At 37.8% G+C, this 22,522-nt stretch overlaps 1 protein-coding gene across 6 annotated transcripts in view; it reads right to left on the minus strand.

Moving 5' to 3' along the window:
• Nucleotides 1-2,343: 2,343 nt before the first annotated feature.
• Nucleotides 2,344-22,522, minus strand: part of gria4a (glutamate receptor, ionotropic, AMPA 4a) — a 189,378-nt gene continuing 169,199 nt past the window's right edge. For 3 of the 6 annotated variants that reach the window (XM_067451357.1, XM_067451356.1, XM_067451355.1), the window contains 2 exons: nucleotides 10,258-10,395; nucleotides 2,344-3,533 (listed from right to left, as the gene is read on the minus strand). In XM_067451357.1, coding sequence (XP_067307458.1) covers nucleotides 3,369-3,533; nucleotides 10,258-10,395 — 303 coding nt within the window. In that variant the 3' untranslated portion in view covers nucleotides 2,344-3,368. Of the gene's footprint in view, nucleotides 3,534-10,138; nucleotides 10,396-22,522 lie in introns of those variants that run through there. The other 3 variants (XM_067451359.1, XM_067451358.1, XR_010906810.1) reach the window with 2 other exon arrangements.

Below are 22,522 nucleotides of genomic sequence, written 5' to 3' on the forward strand. Positions count from 1 at the left end.
AAACTCTAGTCAGGCCAATCACATCCCGTAAAGAGTCGGTGGACGGGCTTAACATAATGACGGCAGAGTTATGATGGTTCCGCGTGCTACATGGAAACAAAGAAGCTGGTGAACGGCGGCCTTCCAAATTGTCTTTGGCCGCGACTCTGGAAGACATGGAGTTAAGCTTTTCTTTGAGAAAAGAACAAAGAACAGCACTGAAGTCTTTCTTAAAGGACAACTCCGGTGAATTTTTAAGTTTATCTTGATCGTTATATCTTTGTGAGTACAGTCTATAGAAAAAAAACGAACCGGATTGGTGCTTGCAACACAGAGTTATTACAGTTAATGCCCAGAGTTACAGTTAATGCCCATTACAGTTAATGCCCCCCCCCCCCCCCAGCTAAAACGGCAGCTATGGGGGCATAGAGGTAAAAGGGTGTCTTTGTGCCTCTTAACAGACACAAAATGCAATTAAAATGTCATTCCAACATGAACAGGTCCCTCACACGACAACGAGATGAGTTTAGCCACTTAGCCATTGTTTAAATTCACCTGTTTTAGCCGGCTAGCTGTGTCTCGCGCTGAAGTCCCATGGGAACGCAGCGGTAGCCAATCCAGTTGGGAAAGAGGCGTCATGTGTGTGTAAAGCAAGATTATTTTAAATTACTGCACATCTTTCCTCAAGCCGTGTGTGCCCAAATAGAATAATAAGTTTAAATTACCTCCACAGTGGCTGCACTCGTCTTTAACCACGGAATGGCATTTTTCTTCAACCGGCCCGGCTGTGTTGTGTTTGTGTAAGTTAGTCAAGTGTTCGCTGCAAATTTTTACAATTTGGAAAGGCACAAACGCAAACAATTTCTTCTTCACTCGTGAGCCCGATCGGATCATCACTCTAGTGATCTCCGGTCACGAACGAATCGTTCTTTTGAACCGGTTCTTTTTAGTGAACCGGGCGAACCAGTTCACCAAATCGGACTGAATCGTTCTAAACGGTTCGCGTCTCAAATCAGCGCTGACCACACGTTATTTTAGTTACTCACTTTCTGACACGAGTGACAGTCTCTCCGTATATAAATAAACTAAGTTCTTGAATTATATGTTGTAACTCCAACTGTTCACTGAACTGAGTCATGTTTTGCTGAGAGATCTGATGAACTCACGAGCAGCGGTCCTCTTCGGATCAGCAGGACAGAATCGAAAACTATTTCTCTCGGCCACGTTCAATACTGAGAACCGTCGAGCCGATGAGCAGAGCCTCTTCATAAACACGACGCTCTTCTCGACTTTCCGGTTAACGCTGCGTTCCCACAGGACTTCAGCGCGAGACACAGCTAGCCGGCTAAAACAGGTGAATGTAAACAATGGCTAAGTGGCTAAACTCATCTCGTTGTCGTGTGAGGGACCTGTTCATGTTGGACTGACATTTTAATTGCATTTTGTGTCTGTTAAGAGGCACAAAGACACCCTTTACGTCTACGGTCTATGCCCCCAAGCTGCTGTTTTAGCTGGGGGGGGGGGGCCCTCTGGGCATTAACTGTAATAACTCCGTGTTGCAAGCACCAACCCGGTTCGTTTTTTTTTTTTTTTATATATATAGACTGTACTCACAAAGATATAACGAACACGATAAACTTAAAAATTTGCCGGAGTTGTCCTTTAAGATGGGAAGGTGTGTTCTGAGAGCCAACTGGATATGGCAAGAGTTTAATCTATCAACTAGCTCAGCTTCACCTTCTTTGTTGCTCTGGTTGGTTATATCGCTTTCCTATGCTTGCAGAGAGAATCTGAAAGACAACCATTTATCCCGACTCTCGGATTGAGCCCTGCCAACAGTGTGTTCCCAGACCAAACATCTTGAAGTGGGTCTGTCAGGCTAGGAGATCGGCTGAATGGATTCGAAAACAGTAAAACTCAACTGTTCAACTCCAGTGGCAATGTAACATTTTCAATAAATAGTGGCGTGTTCTTTTTAAAAGTCAATAATTGGATCATTATTGCAGTGATTTCTGAGTTTCTAGCATGTTATATGTTTGGCAACAGTCCTTCCAACCCTAATTGATGGAGTGTGTAACTTTTCTTAAACAACCATGTAGGAATACACATTATGTCAAGATTCATCAGGCTCAAACTGTGAAAGAATGATTGGGAGGGAGCATGAAATAATTTTCACACATGAAACGACTCCTCTGAGTCCAGAGCCTATTCATTGAACGTTTTTGGGATGTGCTTGAGGAGACTTTACAGAGTGCTGGACTCTTGCATGGACAATACAAGATCTTGAGCAAAAATTGATGCACCTCTTAGTCATATCGAATGAAAATTTGCTTATTTAACGAATGAAAAGGATGGGAAAAGATGTTAATTTATTGTATAAATGTTCCAGTTTTATTTGAATTGGTGGGTACAAAGAGAAAATCAAAAGAATGCGAAAACAAATCCAAACACCAAAGGTGAGAATCAGGTACGATCCCGGTGTGCGATGTGGTGCGGCGTTCACATACACTCGTGTGTTTGTGCGACATGTGAGATGCGTGGACATTCATTAAGGACAAAGACACGTACACACTGCGTTACATCAGTTATCAAAACAACTGTTAACAGAACAGATGCCATGGTCTCACGCACAACTGAGCTGCTTTAGTTCAGATGTCCCTCTATGATATAGATTTGTTTCTGTATATATATATATAATACTGTGTGTTTATAAAAGATCTCTTAATTACAAGTCAGGTCTCCCTATAGTCATTATTGCAATGAATTATTACCTAAGATGCTTTATAAAAGAATCGTGTTCAGCTTTTACTACTGGTCTATTTACATTTCAGTCCAAAAAGCAAGCGGCTCCCAGTGGCTTCCCGTTGAGATGATAAAAGATGTTGAACGTCGTCCCCCTCCGTGGCTCCTGAGAGAATATCTACATACGGTTTAGTAAATACAGCTAGTGATTGTGGACCATGTCGTAAATATGTTGTTTTGCGCTCGAGTGGGTTAATACGTCTAATGCAGGTTTGCTGATGTCTGACGGCTAAACACAGAAGCGCAGCTAATGTCTTTACATTTACAGTTTACTGGTCTTCTACGTGATTCTTCGGCTCTTATGCGATGATGTTTGTCCCCAAAGTTAGGCTTCAGGATAAGGCATCATGGATCCTTGATGCGCGACAATGTCAAAACGTTCGTATCTTATGCCGTCCCAACTCAGTTACAATTTTTGACGTCTTTTCCGAGGGCTGAAAGAGTGCGAATTGTTGTGTGTTTCTTTCCCAGGTCTGTCACGTCCGAGTCCTTGTTAGCACAAGCCATCGATGACGTAGATGCTCCTGTGAATCTGAACTTCAGTAGAGGGGTAAGATGGTTTAAGGCACAAGGTGAGTTTTTGGTTTCTATGGGAGGTCGGAGGACACCACAGCGAGGGCGGGGCCATGTCGGAAGGAGGGGCCAGAGCGCACGGCCTTAGGGCAGTCTGGCGTCAGGACACGCCCATTTTCCCCCAGGCTGCCCGTGATTGACAAGCGGGCCTTGTTTCTCATGGCTTCCGAGAAGGTGAGCTAGAGAAGGGGGCGGGACGAGAGGCGGAGTCAGAATACGTGGAACTCTCTGGGGGAGGGGAAACAATATGCAAATGACACAGTGACATCACAAACTGAACCACTCGACACATTCACAGCGACAGAACGGAGAAAAGCTCAAGGCCGCCACACACAAATACAGAAAACATCTCAAAATGTACAACATGGCTAGACATCTGCATTTCTAACGCAAGCATGCAGCCCTTCGCTCGTGTTTCCGCTAAATCTAGGGTTTTGATTGAACAGTGTCCCATCAACACTTTATATGTTCATACTGCTAATGTTTGATAAGAGGTCAGTCTGATGTGAAGCCTATGGGACGATATTTGGTATCAGTACAGCATTATAGATTGGTTTGCTGATGTCACTAATAACAAAAGAAAATGAAACGCTACCAAACATCATTAAACCAACAGTTGTTTGATCTATAAAGCCCTACTCGTACCAAATAACCCATTGCTAGTGTCTACAGCAGACGATCTCAACTGGTTTTGCTACAAGACCAGTTTGTACCAAGTACCCGAGTAGTTTGTTTAACCCTTATATTATGTTCAATACATTTTAAGGTTATTTTTCTTGATATTTTGTGACTTTAAGGATTATGAACATGCATGCAAAGTTTCCAAACTCTGATGTGTTGTATAAGGTGTGTATGAAATTTATATTATGGTTGTCATGTTTGTGGGTCGATTTGACCCGCATATTTCATGGTTTTTGATTTTGTTGTCAGTTCCTCAACTTTACATTTATGCATTTAGTAGATACTCTTATCCAAAAATGTACAGTGTTGATGGCATACATTTTTATCAGTTCATTTAGTTGGGGATTAAACCATGAACTTGCTGTTGTGAGCGCCATGCTTTGGCTGTATGAGCTTCAGGAAAGCACACAAGAGCTTTTCACGTTTTACAAAAGTTAAAAAATTGTTATAATACTGTTTATAAAATGTACAGTTTTGTGCCAAAAAAAGTTGTTTAATACAGTTTTAAAAAGTCATATGTTCGCATGTTGAAGGCAGGGGCGTAACTGCACATTTGCTGAGAGGTATGCAAGATCAGTGTTGGTGCCCCAGTTCATCATCACCCTCACCCCCTAAAAAAATAACCATTTCACATTTTATTCAAATGAATGCCACCATTTTTTTCTGCAAAACTACTTGCCTATAACTTTAAAGATCAAATATTATTAAAGTAAAGTAATAATATAAGAATTACAAGCGATAGTAAAATAAGTTCACAAATAAGTTCAATAGAACAAAGATTAAATAAACAGCTTTACGATTTGTAGGCTATGTCTAACAATAGGTACAGAAATTGAATAATCAAATGTAAAATAGCACTGCATAATCTTCACCCTATAAAATAAATACAGATTAGTCCTTATCGAAGAGCAGTGAGTGATTTTCCTGTCTTTTTAGCTGTTTTGCTATCAATATAAGAGATACGCGGATCGTTTGATTGACAGGCGACCTGACCAATCATATTTCGCAATCGGCCATTTTGTCCAACAAAGCAGTCTGGAGAGTTCGTAGAGTAACGTCGATGGACTTGAACTTGAAAAACAGTGTGTACGGACGTATTTCCGCTGTCGAAACAACATTCCTTCTGAAGTTCATTCATGTTTATTTGATGTTATAAAACAACTAGAAGTAGAAGGATGATCGGTTCACGAGCAGCTTCCTTTAACTGAGGCACTACAGCGATCTGTCAGGACAGAGAGCCACAAAACGGTATTTATTGTTTTTATATATATATTTTTTAAATTACAAAGTTGAGACTTAGTGTATCTTTGCTCCACAATGTGTTTTCCACTGTGAGAACATGATTTGAGAGCCCATAACTTGTCGGACATGGCAACAGTAAAAGGGGCGGGTCTTTGCGAACAGTCAAATTGACCCGATTTGCTTCTAGACTGTAACGGTACATGAATGTTCGCCAGGAATAGAATTTTGAGAAAATGGTGTACGTTTAAGCCCGTGACCGAATTTAACCCTTGTGCATCCATTAAAAAAGTTACTCGAGTGTCCATAGAGGACAAAACGGTCCATGTCAAAAACCTGTCATAAAATTTGCCAGATTATGTAAAAAAGTGAAACCAAAACAAGTGATTTATGAACATATTTTATATAAAATATAACTAATACTGCTAGAAAATGAAAGCCATAAATCTAAACAAGCTGTGTTCCAAATTTTAGGTTGACATCTCAAAAAAATTAGCTTTTATTAAGATTTTGTTTGGGCGCAGTATCAAATGTTCCCCATTAGATGCCAGCAAAGCTCTGGTGCACACAGTGCTTGGAATTGCAGTAGTTTTTCTCTCAAATATTAAACACACACACACTTTTTATTACATACATAAAAACTACTGACACCTATACCAACACACCCACACAATTATATCCAAATGGCTTTATAATATGCATAAACAGAAAAAATATATATATGTGTGTGTGTGTGTGTGTATAAATGTGTATGTATGTATGTATGTGTGTGTATATATATATATATATATATATATATATATATATATATATATATATATATATATATATATATATATATATATATATATATATATATAATTATAATTTAAAGCCTTGCCAAAAGAATGAAATCGTATTAAAGGTGCACTATGTAACTTTCCCGTCCGCTAGACGTCACCTATTCAAAACAAAGGCGTAGTTTGATGATGCCAAGTTTAAACTCAGCATCTCAGGACATGTGGTCTTCACCTCACAGCCGGTGGGAAAGAATCGGGATAGGACTCTGGCAGAAATCATGCTGATGGATGTGATTATTAACGTTACTGTAGTGAAGCAGAGCAGGAGCGAGTGTTGAGGAGCTGAGCACGGCCGCTGGAGCGATTGGTTATTAACGTTACTGTAGTGAAGCAGAGCAGGAGCGAGTGTTGAGGAGCTGAGGACGGCCGCAGGAGTGATTGGTTATTAACGTTACTGTAGTGAAGCAGAGCAGGAGCGAGTGTTGAGGAGCTGAGCACGGCCGCTGGAGCGATTGGTTATTAACGTTACTGTAGTGAAGCAGAGCAGGAGCGAGTGTTGAGGAGCTGAGCACGGCCGCTGGAGCTATTGATAACGAGATGAACACAACACACGGCTCGCGAGCAGCGGGACTTTTATTATGCCACAGTCACCGGCGCCATTTCCTCTTTCCGGTCATGAGTGTGAGGTGACGCAGCTCTGTTTATCATATTAGACACATCTGAGTGTGTTGATAATGATGATCTGACGTTACTCTGTGCGTTCGTTTGTCAGCTGCTGTGACTCTTGATCACACTGCAGAGAGTAAAGCGCTTCTGGAGAATAAAACCGGAAACCGAGGGTGATGCAGATATGATGTCATCGACAGGCGACGCCCACACACGTCCCGGTTCCATGGTTAAAAGAGCAATTTACTCACGGTTTACAAATAGTTCGAAACATTTGGGATAATACAAGTACTCAACTGAACAAAATATACAACACTGGCCTAGTGGTTTTTGGATATTTTACTGCAAAAAATGTTACATAGTGCACCTTTAACAAAGTTTGGATAATTGTATAGTTAAATGGCCCTGGGATTAAAAAAATGCAGTTTAAATGGGGACATTTTTGTCCAAAAGGTCCTGAGAGGAATTATTTTGTGTAAAAGGATTTTTTTTCTCCAGATTTTCCAAGGAAATGGAGGTGGAATAGTAAAATTCCAATAAAAATACACACCTGTGCAGTCCATGCAGTTGGCAGGCAAAATTATCAAACAAGCAAAACTGAAAAAGACACAAATGTCCATAAGGTCGCACAAGGGTTCATTCAGTCTTCGAGTGCTTAAATGTCTAAATTTACAAGACTTAGGGTGCGTTTACACTTGTAGTTCAGTTAGTTTGGTTAGTTTGGTCCGGACCAAAAAACAAAAACAAAACATCATAGTCCTGGTCCGCTTAGCGTTCACACGGGCATTTTTAACAGCGAACCTAAAGTTACCGAACCAAAGGCACAGGGAGACGCTCACAACCTGATTGGTCGGCTTATATGACGTAGGAGCTCGGTTACCGAACACTCAAAACAACGCTGTGTGCAGATTACACGCGCGGGCATTTTATGCGTGTACATATGGCATTATGTTTTACCAGAGAACTCATGAAGAGCTCATGAAATGTTCAAAACATTCAAAACAACGCCGTGTGCTGGATTAAACACGATCATTTTATGCGTGTACATATGGCATTATGTTTTACCAGAGAACTCATGAAGAGCTCATGAAATGTTCAAAACATTCAAAACAACGCCGTGTGCTGGATTAAACGCGATCATTTTATGCGTGTACATGTGGCATTATTTTTACCCGCTGAGAACTCATGAAGAGCTCATAAAATGTTCAAAACATTCAAAACAGCAGCAGGATTTCCTCCGTTGTGCAGAAAAGAGACGGCCGTTCTGTCGTCTGTACCTGCTAATAATGGGCAACACAGGAACTTTGATGAGAAGAGCCAGGTTTGCTTTTTGTGTGTTTTTTCTAGCATTTTCGAAACATGCTCGTCTGACCAAATATTGATGAGGCTCTTCCTCGTTGCTCCACGTTTGCCCTCTAACGTTAAAGTTACTCATTTTGGATACACCGATCTTTCCGCGTCGTCAAATCAGCTGCATTATGCGTCGCATCTTGTGACATTATACGTCTGGTTTTTTGTCCGTTTACATGTCTTTGGTCCGTGTTGTGTTCATATATCAATCGAACCGCACCAGAGTTCGTTTGGAAGCGGACCGAGACCCATCTTTTTAGCGGTCTCGGTCCGCTTGTTTGGTGCGCACCAGGGTTCGGATTGCAGCGTTCACATATGTTCAAATGAACCGCACTAACCGAGCAATCGCACCAGGGTTCGTTTTAATCGAACCAAACATGACAAGTGTGAACGCACCCGTAATCATGTCCAATGATAAACTTTCATGAAGAATCAGGAAAAGCCCAATAACTAGGTTGTGCTTGTTGGTGAGCTAATCAACTTACATTTCTAAAGATTTCAGCAGTTTCTCTCGAATGTAAATCAAGCGCCCATTCACAAATAAACCACGATTTATTTGTTGAGTGCTAGAGACATTTGGAAATGAACTGATATTAATCACTTTGTCTTCTCAGTCTCAGACAACAATGTTAAATGTTGATTAGATTAATGACTTGCGTGGCATTCACACGGGACGTCGGCTTCTCATTTCCTTTGAATGGGTGACGTCATGCGTTGCCGAACTGAATTGTGGGTTCCATCGCATCGATTCACTAAGCAGCAGAAGATGAAGATTTCTCAACTTTTCAAATGCCAACGCAGGCGTCATCCAATCAGATCGCCTTATGCTACCCTAGAGCAGACGCTCAGCCAATTGCTTTCATGCAACCCTACACTCTTAAAAAATGCTGGACTAAAAACAACTTAAATTGGGTTGAAAATGGACTAACCCAGCAATTGGGTTGTCTTAAGCAACATTTAACCCAACTGCTGGGTTAAAACAACCCAATTGCGGGGTTAAAACAACTCAACCGTTGGGTTAAAAAAAGCCAATTGCTGGGTTAGTCCATTTTCAATCCAACTTAGGTTGTTTTTAACCCAGCATTTTTTAGAGTGTAGAGCAGCTGTATGATTGGCTGTTGTCACTATGATGGTCGCATCAGCACTAAGCTTCAGCCATGCCCCTTTGTCAAGCATTAACGCCGACGCCCCGTGTGAATGCAGCGTTACAGTGACCAAAATGATAGGTTAAGTTTATAATTTTCCCTTTTCTGTTCTGCGCCCAATGCACTGCATATACCACATACCCCATTTTTACACCACTGGTTGAAGGTTTACTGGTTTTACCTGATTTTTTTATTAATTTATAGTGTGATTTGTGGTGAATTGAATCCAATTCGATTTTTTTACCTGCACCATAAAAATCACACTAAGAACTTTTAACATAATGCAAGGGTTAAACAGTTTGGTGAATCTGTGCCAAAAATTGCACTTTGGGCTTTTTAAAAGTGGATTGATTTTTTATGAAGATTATGTGGCTAGTTGTGTATTATTACTTGCTTTTAATCCATCAAAACCTGCCAGTTGAGAACCGTTGGTCAATAGGATCATCTCTGGATATGAAGTAAATAAGCAGCATTCCTTTATAAAGTGTTTGATGGGTGTATGCCAAGACATTCGGTTTGGTAGTCATTTGAGATCCTAATATGGCAGGTTTGCCCGTGTGTGTGTGTGTGTGTTTGTCATCTTGTGGCTTTTGTTTTAATGCAGGTGTCTGAAACAGAAAGCCAACAGTGCAAACACCAGCAACTGCAGCCAGGAAGACCAAACCAATGCAATCCCAACATGTTCTAGTCAAGGCAACTTCCAGAAACAAATGCCATACGAGAAACAAACAAAGGAACGACAAGCGACAGAAATGAAAGGATCTCTTTCAGAAGTAAAACAAACCAAGAAGGAACGTAAGTAAAGGAAAGTTTGTAAACTGAAGGATGGGAAGCTGTCACAACATTAGCGGACGTCTGCTGCAGCTATAGACAGACGAGGGTCAGGCCGAACCCCTGCGACCGCAAGCAGACTGTCTGTCCTACCCCTAAATCTTTACTGCGTCAGAGCCGTACACGTTGTATCCCTCTCTATAAGTCGCTAAGTTCTGCACACTGTGCGCCGGGCTGGGAGCGGGGCTAAAATTCAGTTCGGCCGATTCCACCTTCAGTTTCTTGGCCTCGGCGCGGGACTTATAGCAAAACTCGACCAGGGCCACCAGCATGGCCAGACCCAGGCCGCCCACCAGGATGTAGAAAACTCCCGCCACGTTGCTTAGGCTGAGCGCCTGCGAGCTCTTGTCCTGGAAGCCGGGGAAGGAGGGAGAAAACACAGTGTTAGGGATGCAAGAAGCGGCGAGACGGAGACTCATAAAACACATTTACACATGGCAGATATATAGTTACACTTCATTTAAGAGTCATAAGTGTGGTTACAGCTTTAATTACTGGTGCCATTCGTTTAACATCAGAATGAAATCCAGGCATTTAGATCCCAAATATTAACAGACGAGCTATGATTTTGGTTGTTTAGCCTAGTTCAGTCTTTTTGTTGATCATAACAATTTATACTTCTATAAAATACAGCTCTGGAAAAAAATTAAGAGACCATTTAACATGGAAAAATCAATGTTAAATGGTCTCAATTTTTTCCAGAGCTGTATACTTCTAAAAATACATATATATGAATATTCAATATATGAATTAATATATACAGTATGTATCAAATTATTTAAATACTATCTTATAAAGAATTAAAACAATTGAAATGATTTTGAGTATTTTTCAACATATTTCTGATATTATCTGTCTCTCTGTAAAATGACAAGTACTAGCCGTATGAAATGTTCTACAGCCATAATGGGGTTCTGATTAATAGAGTGAATAAGTGAATGTTATGAGAGTAAAACTGCCCACTGTAGTCCTTCTAATGGTGCCGTATCCTCTCTAATTAGCTGTCCGTTTTAACGAACTCATCCATTTTACTGTAACAAAGCTGCAGTCTAAGAAAATACAATGGAACTCTATTATGATGTCATGAAATTGTGTACGCAGGGTTCCTACGCAGTTTGGAAAAGTTTGGAATTTGATTCGAGGAATTTCCAGGTCACCAAAAGTATGGGAATAAAAGAAAACAGTATGGAAATATATTTTTCATACTATTTCCCCTATATGGACTCTTGTTTCCACCACAGAACCACAAATAAAAAATGGACCTTTTAATCTCACAATTGAAAAATAGTTTTTATAAAGTCAGAATATAAACTATAAACTCTTCTGAACCAGCTTCTGACTTTAGAACTCATAATTCTGACTTTATATCACATAATTCTGACTATAGCCCATAATTCTGACTTTAGAACTCATAATTCTGTCTTTATATCACATAATTCTGACTATAGCCCATAATTCTGACTTTAGAACTCATAATTCTGACTATAGCTCATAATTCTGACTTTATATCACATAATTCTGACTATAGCTCATAATTCTGAGTTTCTGACTTTAGAACTCATAATTCTGTCTTTATATCACATAATTCTGACTATAGCCCATAATTCTGACTTTAGAACTCATAATTCTGACTATAGCTCATAATTCTGACTTTATATCACATAATTCTGACTATAGCTCATAATTCTGACTATAGCTCATAATTCTGACTTTAGAACTCATAATTCTGACTATAGCCCATAATTCTGACTTTAGAACTCATAATTCTGACTATAGCCCATAATTCTGACTTTAGAACTCATAATTCTGACTATAGCTCATAATTCTGACTTTATATCACATAATTCTGACTATAGCTCATAATTCTGACTATAGCTCATAATTCTGACTTTATATCACATAATTCTGACTATAGCTCATAATTCTGACTATAGCTCATAATTCTGACTTTATATCACATAATTCTGACTATAGCTCATAATTCTGACTATAGCCCATAATTCTGACTTTAGAACTCATAATTCTGACTATAGCCCATAATTCTGACTTTAGAACTCATAAATCTGACTATAGCTCATAATTCTGACTTTAGAACTCATAATTCTGACTATAGCTCATAATTCTGACTATAGCTCATTATTCTGACTTTAGAACTCATAATTCTGACTATAGCTCATAATTCTGACTATAGCTCATAATTCTGACGATAGCTCATAATTCTGACTATAGCCCATAAATCTGACTATAGCTCATAATTCTGACTATAGCTCATAATTCTGACTTTAGAACTCATAATTCTGACTATAGCTCATAATTCTGACTTTAGAACTCATAATTCTGACTATAGCTCATAATTCTGACTTTAGAACTCATAATTCTGACTATAGCTCATAATTCTGACTTTATATCACATAATTCTGACTATAGCTCATAATTCTGACTATAGAACTCATTATTCTGACTTTAGAACTCATAATTCTGACTATAGCTCATAATTCTGACTAGCTCATAATTCTGACTTTAGAACTCATAATTCTGACTTTATATCACATAATTCTGACGATAGCTCATAATTCTGACTTTATATCACATAATTCTGACTCTAGCTCATAATTCTGACTTTAGAACTCATAATTCTGACTTTAGAACTCATAATTCTGACTATAGCTCATAATTCTGACTTTAGAACTCATAATTCTGACTATAGCTCATAATTCTGACTTTAGAACTCATAATTCTGACTTTATATCACATGATTCTGACTTTAGAACTCATAATTCTGACTTTATATCACATGATTCTGACTTTAGAACTCATAATTCTGACTTTATATCACATGATTCTGACTTTAGAACTCATAATTCTGACTTTAGAACTCATAATTCTGACTATAGCTCATAATTCTGACTTTAGAACTCATAATTCTGACTATAGCTCATAATTCTGACTTTAGAACTCATAATTCTGACTATAGCTCATAATTCTGACTTTAGAACTCATAATTCTGACTTTATATCACATAATTCTGACTATAGCTCATAATTCTGACTTTAGAACTCATAATTCTGACTTTAGAACTCATAATTCTGACTATAGCTCATAATTCTGACTTTAGAACTCATAATTCTGACTTTATATCACATAATTCTGACTATAGCTCATAATTCTGACTTTAGAACTCATAATTCTGACTTTAGAACTCATAATTCTGACTATAGCTCATAATTCTGACTTTATATCACATAATTCTGACTATAGCTCATAATTCTGAGTTTCTGACTTTAGAACTCATAATTCTGTCTTTATATCACATAATTCTGACTATAGCCCATAATTCTGACTTTAGAACTCATAATTCTGACTATAGCTCATAATTCTGACTTTATATCACATAATTCTGACTATAGCTCATAATTCTGACTATAGCTCATAATTCTGACTTTAGAACTCATAATTCTGACTATAGCCCATAATTCTGACTTTAGAACTCATAATTCTGACTATAGCCCATAATTCTGACTTTAGAACTCATAATTCTGACTATAGCTCATAATTCTGACTTTATATCACATAATTCTGACTATAGCTCATAATTCTGACTATAGCTCATAATTCTGACTTTATATCACATAATTCTGACTATAGCTCATAATTCTGACTATAGCTCATAATTCTGACTTTATATCACATAATTCTGACTATAGCTCATAATTCTGACTATAGCCCATAATTCTGACTTTAGAACTCATAATTCTGACTATAGCCCATAATTCTGACTTTAGAACTCATAAATCTGACTATAGCTCATAATTCTGACTTTAGAACTCATAATTCTGACTATAGCTCATAATTCTGACTATAGCTCATAATTCTGACTTTAGAACTCATAATTCTGACTATAGCTCATAATTCTGAGTATAGCTCATAATTCTGACTATAGCTCATAATTCTGACGATAGCTCATAATTCTGACTATAGCTCATAATTCTGACTATAGCTCATAATTCTGACTTTAGAACTCATAATTCTGACTATAGCTCATAATTCTGACTTTAGAACTCATAATTCTCATAATTCTGACTATAGCTCATAATTCTGACTTTAGAACTCATAATTCTGACTATAGCTCATAATTCTGACTTTATATCACATAATTCTGACTATAGCTCATAATTCTGACTATAGAACTCATTATTCTGACTTTAGAACTCATAATTCTGACTATAGCTCATAATTCTGACTCTAGCTCATAATTCTGACTTTAGAACTCATAATTCTGACTTTATATCACATAATTCTGACGATAGCTCATAATTCTGACTTTATATCACATAATTCTGACTCTAGCTCATAATTCTGACTTTAGAACTCATAATTCTGACTTTAGAACTCATAATTCTGACTATAGCTCATAATTCTGACTATAGCTCATAATTCTGACTATAGCTCATAATTCTGACGATAGCTCATAAATCTGACTATAGCTCATAATTCTGACTATAGCTCATAATTCTGACTTTAGAACTCATAATTCTGACTATAGCTCATAATTCTGACTTTAGAACTCATAATTCTGACTATAGCTCATAATTCTGACTTTAGAACTCATAATTCTGACTATAGCTCATAATTCTGACTTTATATCACATAATTCTGACTATAGCTCATAATTCTGACTATAGAACTCATTATTCTGACTTTAGAACTCATAATTCTGACTATAGCTCATAATTCTGACTCTAGCTCATAATTCTGACTTTAGAACTCATAATTCTGACTTTATATCACATAATTCTGACGATAGCTCATAATTCTGACTTTATATCACATAATTCTGACTCTAGCTCATAATTCTGACTTTAGAACTCATAATTCTGACTTTAGAACTCATAATTCTGACTATAGCTCATAATTCTGACTTTAGAACTCATAATTCTGACTATAGCTCATAATTCTGACTTTAGAACTCATAATTCTGACTTTATATCACATGATTCTGACTTTAGAACTCATAATTCTGACTTTATATCACATGATTCTGACTTTAGAACTCATAATTCTGACTTTATATCACATGATTCTGACTTTAGAACTCATAATTCTGACTTTAGAACTCATAATTCTGACTATAGCTCATAATTCTGACTTTAGAACTCATAATTCTGACTTTATATCACATAATTCTGACTTTAGAACTCATAATTCTGACTTTAGAACTCATAATTATGACTTTATATCACATAATTCTGACTTTAGAACTCATAATTCTGACTTGATATTACATAATTCTGACTTTATATCATAATTCTGACTACAGCTCATAATTCTAACTTTATATTACATAATTCTGACTTTATATCATAATTCTGACTACAGCTCATAATTCTGACTTTATATTACATAATTCTGACTGTAGAACTCATAATTCTGACTACAGCTCGTAATTCTGACTTTATAGCTCACAATTGTAACTTTATATCACATAATTCTGACTTTTGCAAGAAAAAAAGTTGCAATTAGCTTTCTATTTTGTATTTAGTGGCGGAAGCAAGCTTCCATATGAATTTGTTTTTTCTAAAATGTATGATGAATAATAAAAAAATGGATCATACTAAGGGCCAGATTTACTAAACGGCGCAAATTATAGTGAGAGCACAATCCCATAAAAGGGCTGATGGGAGTGTAAAGTTCAGCGTGTGATCTACTGACGAACACAGACGCAGCCGGATCATTTCCATCATGACCAACACAATCTGCCAAGAGCAGCGTGAATTAGCATCTGGTTTCAGATGTGCTTTTTTGGCTGGTAAATAATGGCACAAACGCCAGTGAATTGATGAGTACAAACCTTATTAAATCCCCTTGCGTGATTCATCTAAATAATCTCCTCCCATAAATGTTGCGTCTGATAGGGAAACTCCTCCAAATGCATATGCAATTAAGTCAGCCGCAAAAATAACTGTGACCATGCCTTTTCAGCGTTCATTTAGTAAATCCTGATGCCAAAAGAGGAGTTGCACTGGCGCAAGCTGTTAGTAAATCTGGTCCAAAGATTGATTTCATGGCTGATGACGGTATACTGCATTATATCTGCGCACTAAGAAAGGCTGCTTGTCGGAAAAAGGAGTGTAAAATGGCGTGTCACTGGCTTGAATGTTTATTATCTAGCTTGGAAGGATCTTCTGGGCGACTACAGATCATTCATTTAGACTTATTTCCCTCGAGACATTCGTTTCAAACTATAAATAGACTGTTTCAAGTCAATGCTGTTACAACCATGCCTGTTTCTCAGCAGTTGTGTAACTCTTCTTAATTTCTTCAATTATAAAATTAATCATGTTCATAAACAAAACTCTTTCACCCCCTCATTCCTGGGTTTGCTGGTACTTTTATTACTAAATTTCCTCATACTGAGACTGAGATACGGAGGCATCTAGCATGAGATCTACCACTTGCTTGCTTGATCCTATTCCCACAAGCCTATTAAAATCTTGCTTCTGTTCTGTGCCCTGCTGCTCTCAGTATTATAAATGAGTCTGGGATTGTTCCAGCGGCATTAAGGATTGCTGCAGTAACTCCAGTACCCAAAAAAAGAGAAAGCTGCCTTGGACGATTTGAATAATTATCGTCCAATCTCAAATATTCCAATATTTGAGCGTATTGTTGCCCAACTCATGATAAATAACCTCGTTGAACCCCTTAAGTCAGGTTTCAGGTTCAGTCTATTACTCACACATCTCGAAAGAGTGTTTGGTGTGTCGAGGGCAGTTTTGAAGTGGTTTAGATCCTTTTTTACGGACCATTCTCATTTCTATGGGTGGCCGTAGGTTTGAGATTAGCTCTGTTCTCACTGGCGTTCCTCAGGGCTCAGTCTTGGGCCCTTTGCTTTTTTAAATATTTATCTGTCTCCACTTGGCCATCTGTTGAGAATGCTCTGCCTCCATTATCATTTGTATGCTGACGATAAACGTACATTAGAGGATGTAACGGTACAGCTATTCGTACCGAACCTTTTCGGTACAGGGCTTTCGGTTCGGTGCACGCATGTACCGAACGGTATACAAATGCAATCTTTAACAGTTAACAGTCGGCTTGTTTTAAGCGTAGAAAACACTTCACTCCGAGTTCCCACACAAACATATTAGGTAATCAGTCCATTTGATTACAAAGCTGAAACAATAAATGCCGTTTTGACGCTCTTTAATGTGACGTGACTGATCACTGTATAGGCGCTTCAGTTTAAAGCAGCACTAGGTAACTTCTCAACCTTCATAATATATTTTCAAGTCTCTTGTGATGATACATCGACTTACAATAGGTTGAATGACACGTCTGCCATAGCTTGATGGGGTCTGTATCGTTTTTAATCGTACTTTTAAACTTCGGGTTTCGGGTAGTAACCCGAGAACAAAAAGAACTACAAAATTCGTCTGCTTTACGGCAAATACGTCACTTCCACCAACACACACACTTCCTTACATTCGGACGTGCGAGCCCAACTTTGTTCGTCGGATAATATAGTCATGTCCGAAGCAGCACAGACAGAAAAGGAAAGGAAAGGTTTTGTTGGAGGAAAGCAATAAGAGGAAACGAGAAGGTGATGGGATTAAAGGCCGGACGAGGATCAACATGTGACCAGCATTTGCTCGTCGGCGTGAGCTGAAGGAGGCGTGCCCGACCGATGCTGTCCTGCTTGTTACGGTGATTACCGACCACTCAAACATTGAACTGAAGTATCATATAGATTCTGGAAAACAGTAACCAATAGACTACTATAATGACGCTGGCTTGTAAACGTGAGCATCGCGATTATTTGGCGTTTGAAAAAAATAAAACCCATGAAATGATATTCATATGACATGCTGAAGCATCTGCCACTGACTGTACCTGGGATGAAGACGTTTCACACGCGCCGCCAGAAGAACACCTGCATGTGAACTCCTCCTGCAGTGTTCAGGGGAACTGTTAGTGCTGCACCGACCCGCGGGACGCTTTTATGAAGTTATTTGGCCCGCCCTGCACCACTGTATATATTTTTACAACCCGTCCCGCACCCGCGACCATTAAATAGACATACGGGGTCCGCGGGTTATGAGACGACCCGCGCATCACTAGTTCAGGGCTATCAGGGTTATCATGTCAACAAATGCACGCGCGATGGCATCCCCTGTTGTAGGATGACTGAGCTTACGACAGTAGTTGAGGACATTATTTTTTCCCAACTGTAGGGGGACCCCGAGAGCAAAAGTTACCCAGTGTGGCTTTAAATGGCGGCGGCGTGCGAGTGAACGCCATCATCTCTTCCGTAAGAATCAAGGCCGTAGATTTGGTTCGAACATTGGGGGGGTTGAACGTTGGTGTGCTGCATGTTATTTTTTAAATATATATTATATTATATTATAAATATATATTATATTATATTATATTATATTATATATATATATATATATATATATATATATATATATATATATATATATATATATATATATATAATATATCTTTTTATGTGTATTGTTATTGGATAATTTATCTAGCTGATATATTTACCTCGAATCTGTTATAAAAACATGTTAAGAGATTATAGACCTCGTAATCATATGAAAATTGTGTTTAATTAAGCACTCATAAAATTCTAACATAGTAGAGATTATAAAAAGAAAGAAATTAGGCTAAGTATTAAAACCGCCAGTAGGGGGCAGCGATTCACTGTTTAAATGAGTGAGCCACTAAAATCGTTCATTCATCCAATTCGTTCAAAAGTCAGATTGATTTAGGAAGAAAACAAACACCGATGTGAATACTTTTGTCAGTGATAATTACAGACACTATTGAAAAATGAACTAGAAAAACAGACAGCTGTTTCGGTAACTTTTACTGATAGTCATAGCTAAATACATTAAAATGGATGACTTAGCGAAATATATGATGTCGTGTTGTTAGATATTACACAATATTCTCATACCTCATTCTCAGTAGACTACAAGCTTAATTTTTTTGCATCCCTCTCTGACCAGCAATTATAGTCCGCTGTGCAGCGCTTCTCTTCATTTTTGACGCGAACGTTAACCGTGTCTCTCCCATTCAAACGCCACTTGTGTTGTTTTGGTGAAAGTGCGACTCGCTGGTTGGGCGTTACCAATCGGTTCAATGGAGGGGGAGTATTTTTGTCTGATTTATTATGACACAGTCATATTTGATTAGGAACAAAATTATTGTTACAAAATAAATTAATTCTACATATTTTTCATTTGATCTACTATGATTTTCATGTTGAAATATTGGGGGGGTTGTAACTGATGGACTTGAATATTGGGGGGGTTACCTCCCCCCCATCCCCCCCATAAACTACGCCCCTGGTAAGAATAAACGTGAATAAGTATCTCTTAAGGTATGTTGAGGATACATTACAACTTACTGAAATGTATCATACGTAGGGCTGGGTATCGATTCAGATGTTCTAATTCGATTCGATTTCGATTTGATTTTCAATTCTCGATTTAACTCAAATGAATATAGATTTAATACAAATACTATAGGTATCTATAAAAAAGAACAGTGAACATAAGTGGGTAATTAAAAAGAAATGAAGAGCCACAAACCTGTACAGTAAACTTTATTTTAGGTACACCTGAGCACATTAAAACAGAACGCATCTCTATATTTCAAATCCATACAATTGTTAAATACAATTTTGATGCAACTTTATTCTAAAAAAAAAATTCTGAGAAGTATTTTATGAATGTTTTGATAAATTTATTCTAAAACATAAAAATAATATTGGATGATTTGTTAGCAATTTTCAGTACACGACAAGCTTTTCTTGCGATTTTGCCGCTCGTCATGTGTGCATTTACTTTTCATACGCTAGAAACGCGTTCATTATTTTTTTACAGTCTATGGTTAATTCCTGGACACGATTAGTTGCCGTGGTAACAGACAACAATACCTTAACGTGCTGACTGTGGACTAACTATTATTTCAGAAAATATGTTTATAATATAAGCTATTAAGGTTTGAATTATTGATCCTGCGCTGTAAGTGGACTATAAATTGAATATGTCTATAATGGCTAACGTACGTGCTTAAGTGACTGCTCAAGTTTGATCCTACAGCATTTCACCTCAGCCTTATAAAGGCGACAACGCACTGGGAGCTGCCACTTAAACATTGAATGGATAAATGATGTGCGCCTCTTGCTCCTTTGTAGGATCACTCAAGGCAAATGGGTGACATCTAGTGGAGAAGACTAGTAATTCGATTTACGTTAATCTTATGTTCAATGTTAGCGGAAATAAATATGGGGAAAAAATTGATTCGTGGCCTTTGAGAATCGATTCTGAATCGACCAGATTTTAAAAACCCATTAATCGAAAAATCGATTTTTTTGCCCAGCCCTAATCATACGTCATGTAATCGCTCAATCGGTGTTTCAACCACGGGAAGACAAAACAGCTTGAGATCAATGTACCGTAGCATCACATTTACCTCAGGCAGTCATTCAGAGTCCACAGCTGTTAGTTCACCAGAGAAACGAATTCTTTCACTAAATGAATGACCTAAATTAGCCGATATATTCCTTATATTCTACTTAACCTGTTAGTGATGTCTTATTTATTTAATGCATGTTTAAATAAATCTGTCATGATTTGACAGCCGTGTATATGCCTAAATTATTAGATTTCAATAACGAATTGGAGAAAAAAAATGTATAATTACATTTAGAAGTTTATGTAAAAACTTAAGCTTATGAGTGTTGATTATTATATCTAAAAATAAATAACTGAATTGAGGCTAATAGTTGGGCTCTGTTGCTAACCTTTAATATTGCAATGTGTAGCCTAAGTAAGGGCTCCCTATATAGTTTACGGCATTATCTTTGAGAAACTTTTAGTTATAATTGAATTAATTTAAGGACAGACACATGTTTTTCAGTATATATACCACTGTTGAATAAAAATAAATAAAAAGCAATTTTGTAAAACTGCTGTACTGAAATCATACCGAACCGTGACTTCAAAACCGAGGTACGTACCGAACCGTCAGATTTGTGTACCGTTACACCCCTAATATAGGCTACATACATTCAAAACCAGATGAACGCTGATTTTCATTCCGTCTGTATTACTGAGATAAAAACATGGCGGAGTAATAATTTCTCTGTGTGAACAGTGGTAAAACTGAAGTTATGCTCATTGGTTCCTGTCATCAAATTTCCAAAGCTTTGACTTTTGATGGGTCTGTTTCAGAAACCCAAAGTAAAGTGAGGAATAGGCCTGCCGCGATAGTCAATAAATCAATTAATCGCACGCACGATAAAAAAAAAAGATCTCGATCATTTTTCGGGCCGCGATAATTTGCATTTGCATGCTTGTTTGTTTTCGGTTTTCCTCGTCTCTCTCGTTGACTGCGCACGTGCGCCGATCGTTTGGGGAGATGTTTACTCGACGCGCAGACCAGGTGCAGGTGTTCTGAGACGTCATGCTCGGACAGATTCTCCTGGAAATCGTGCTTCTTCGGTTGCGGAGCTGCAGGTAAAGTTACAAAATTTGACGTCCACAGCGCCAAGCGAAATGGGGTCTCGCGCACTCCGCGTTGACGTTGTTTTTGCCGCGCACCCTCGCGCTCGTGCAGACGTGTATAAACGAGGCTTAAAGCTACACTGAAGTTGGCAGTTTGATAAACACAAGTTCATTCTTCAGTTCAATCTTTGTGTGCTAAAAAAGGCACATAAGGTCCTGTAGAGATAGCAATACACACTCTCCATTTTTTGCCAAATAAATGAAAAGCATCTGATCAATGTCTTCTCTCTTTCTGTATCAAAATCTCACCTAGCTTTCCTCAGAGATGGTCAAGTCAAGTTGTTTGAGCATGATTACAAGATATCACTTTTTAAAAAAATGCTGTATCCTAAACGATAATTAAGTTATATATCATATGCTGAAGTACATTTCTGGAGTGTTAACGATTAAAACAAAAAAAACGAATACAAGAATCGAAACGGGACACCCCTAATATGTGCCTCATCTGTTTTTGGTCTTTTGTTCATTTATTGTAAGGATTTATCGAATAATGATTTATTGATTAATGATTTATTTATTGATATTTTAAATGTTTTCTGTTTTCAGTGTTAAATAGTCTTTAGAAATAAAAGTTTGTTGATCTTTGAATAAATGTACCTGAATTATTAAGCTATTATCATTACTTTACATGAAAATGTTCTAAGAACGACAATATTATCGTTTATCGCAATTAGGGCTGCACGATTAATCGAAATCGAACCGCAATCGCGATTTGGCTTGTGTGCGATTATGAAAGCTCAAATGCTGCGATTTTAATTAAATAAATAAATGCCCAGTGTGTTAGCGAAGAGCGGCTCTGTGATAAACGCTGCTCCGTCTGAAAGACTGCCAGTCGCTTATAACGTGCGTTTGAAAAAGCAACACGAGTCAAACATCTTCACAAACTAGTGAAGCG

Source organism: Pseudorasbora parva, chromosome 8 (genome assembly GCF_024679245.1).
Source record: "Pseudorasbora parva isolate DD20220531a chromosome 8, ASM2467924v1, whole genome shotgun sequence".
Classification (NCBI taxonomy): domain Eukaryota; kingdom Metazoa; phylum Chordata; class Actinopteri; order Cypriniformes; family Gobionidae; genus Pseudorasbora; species Pseudorasbora parva.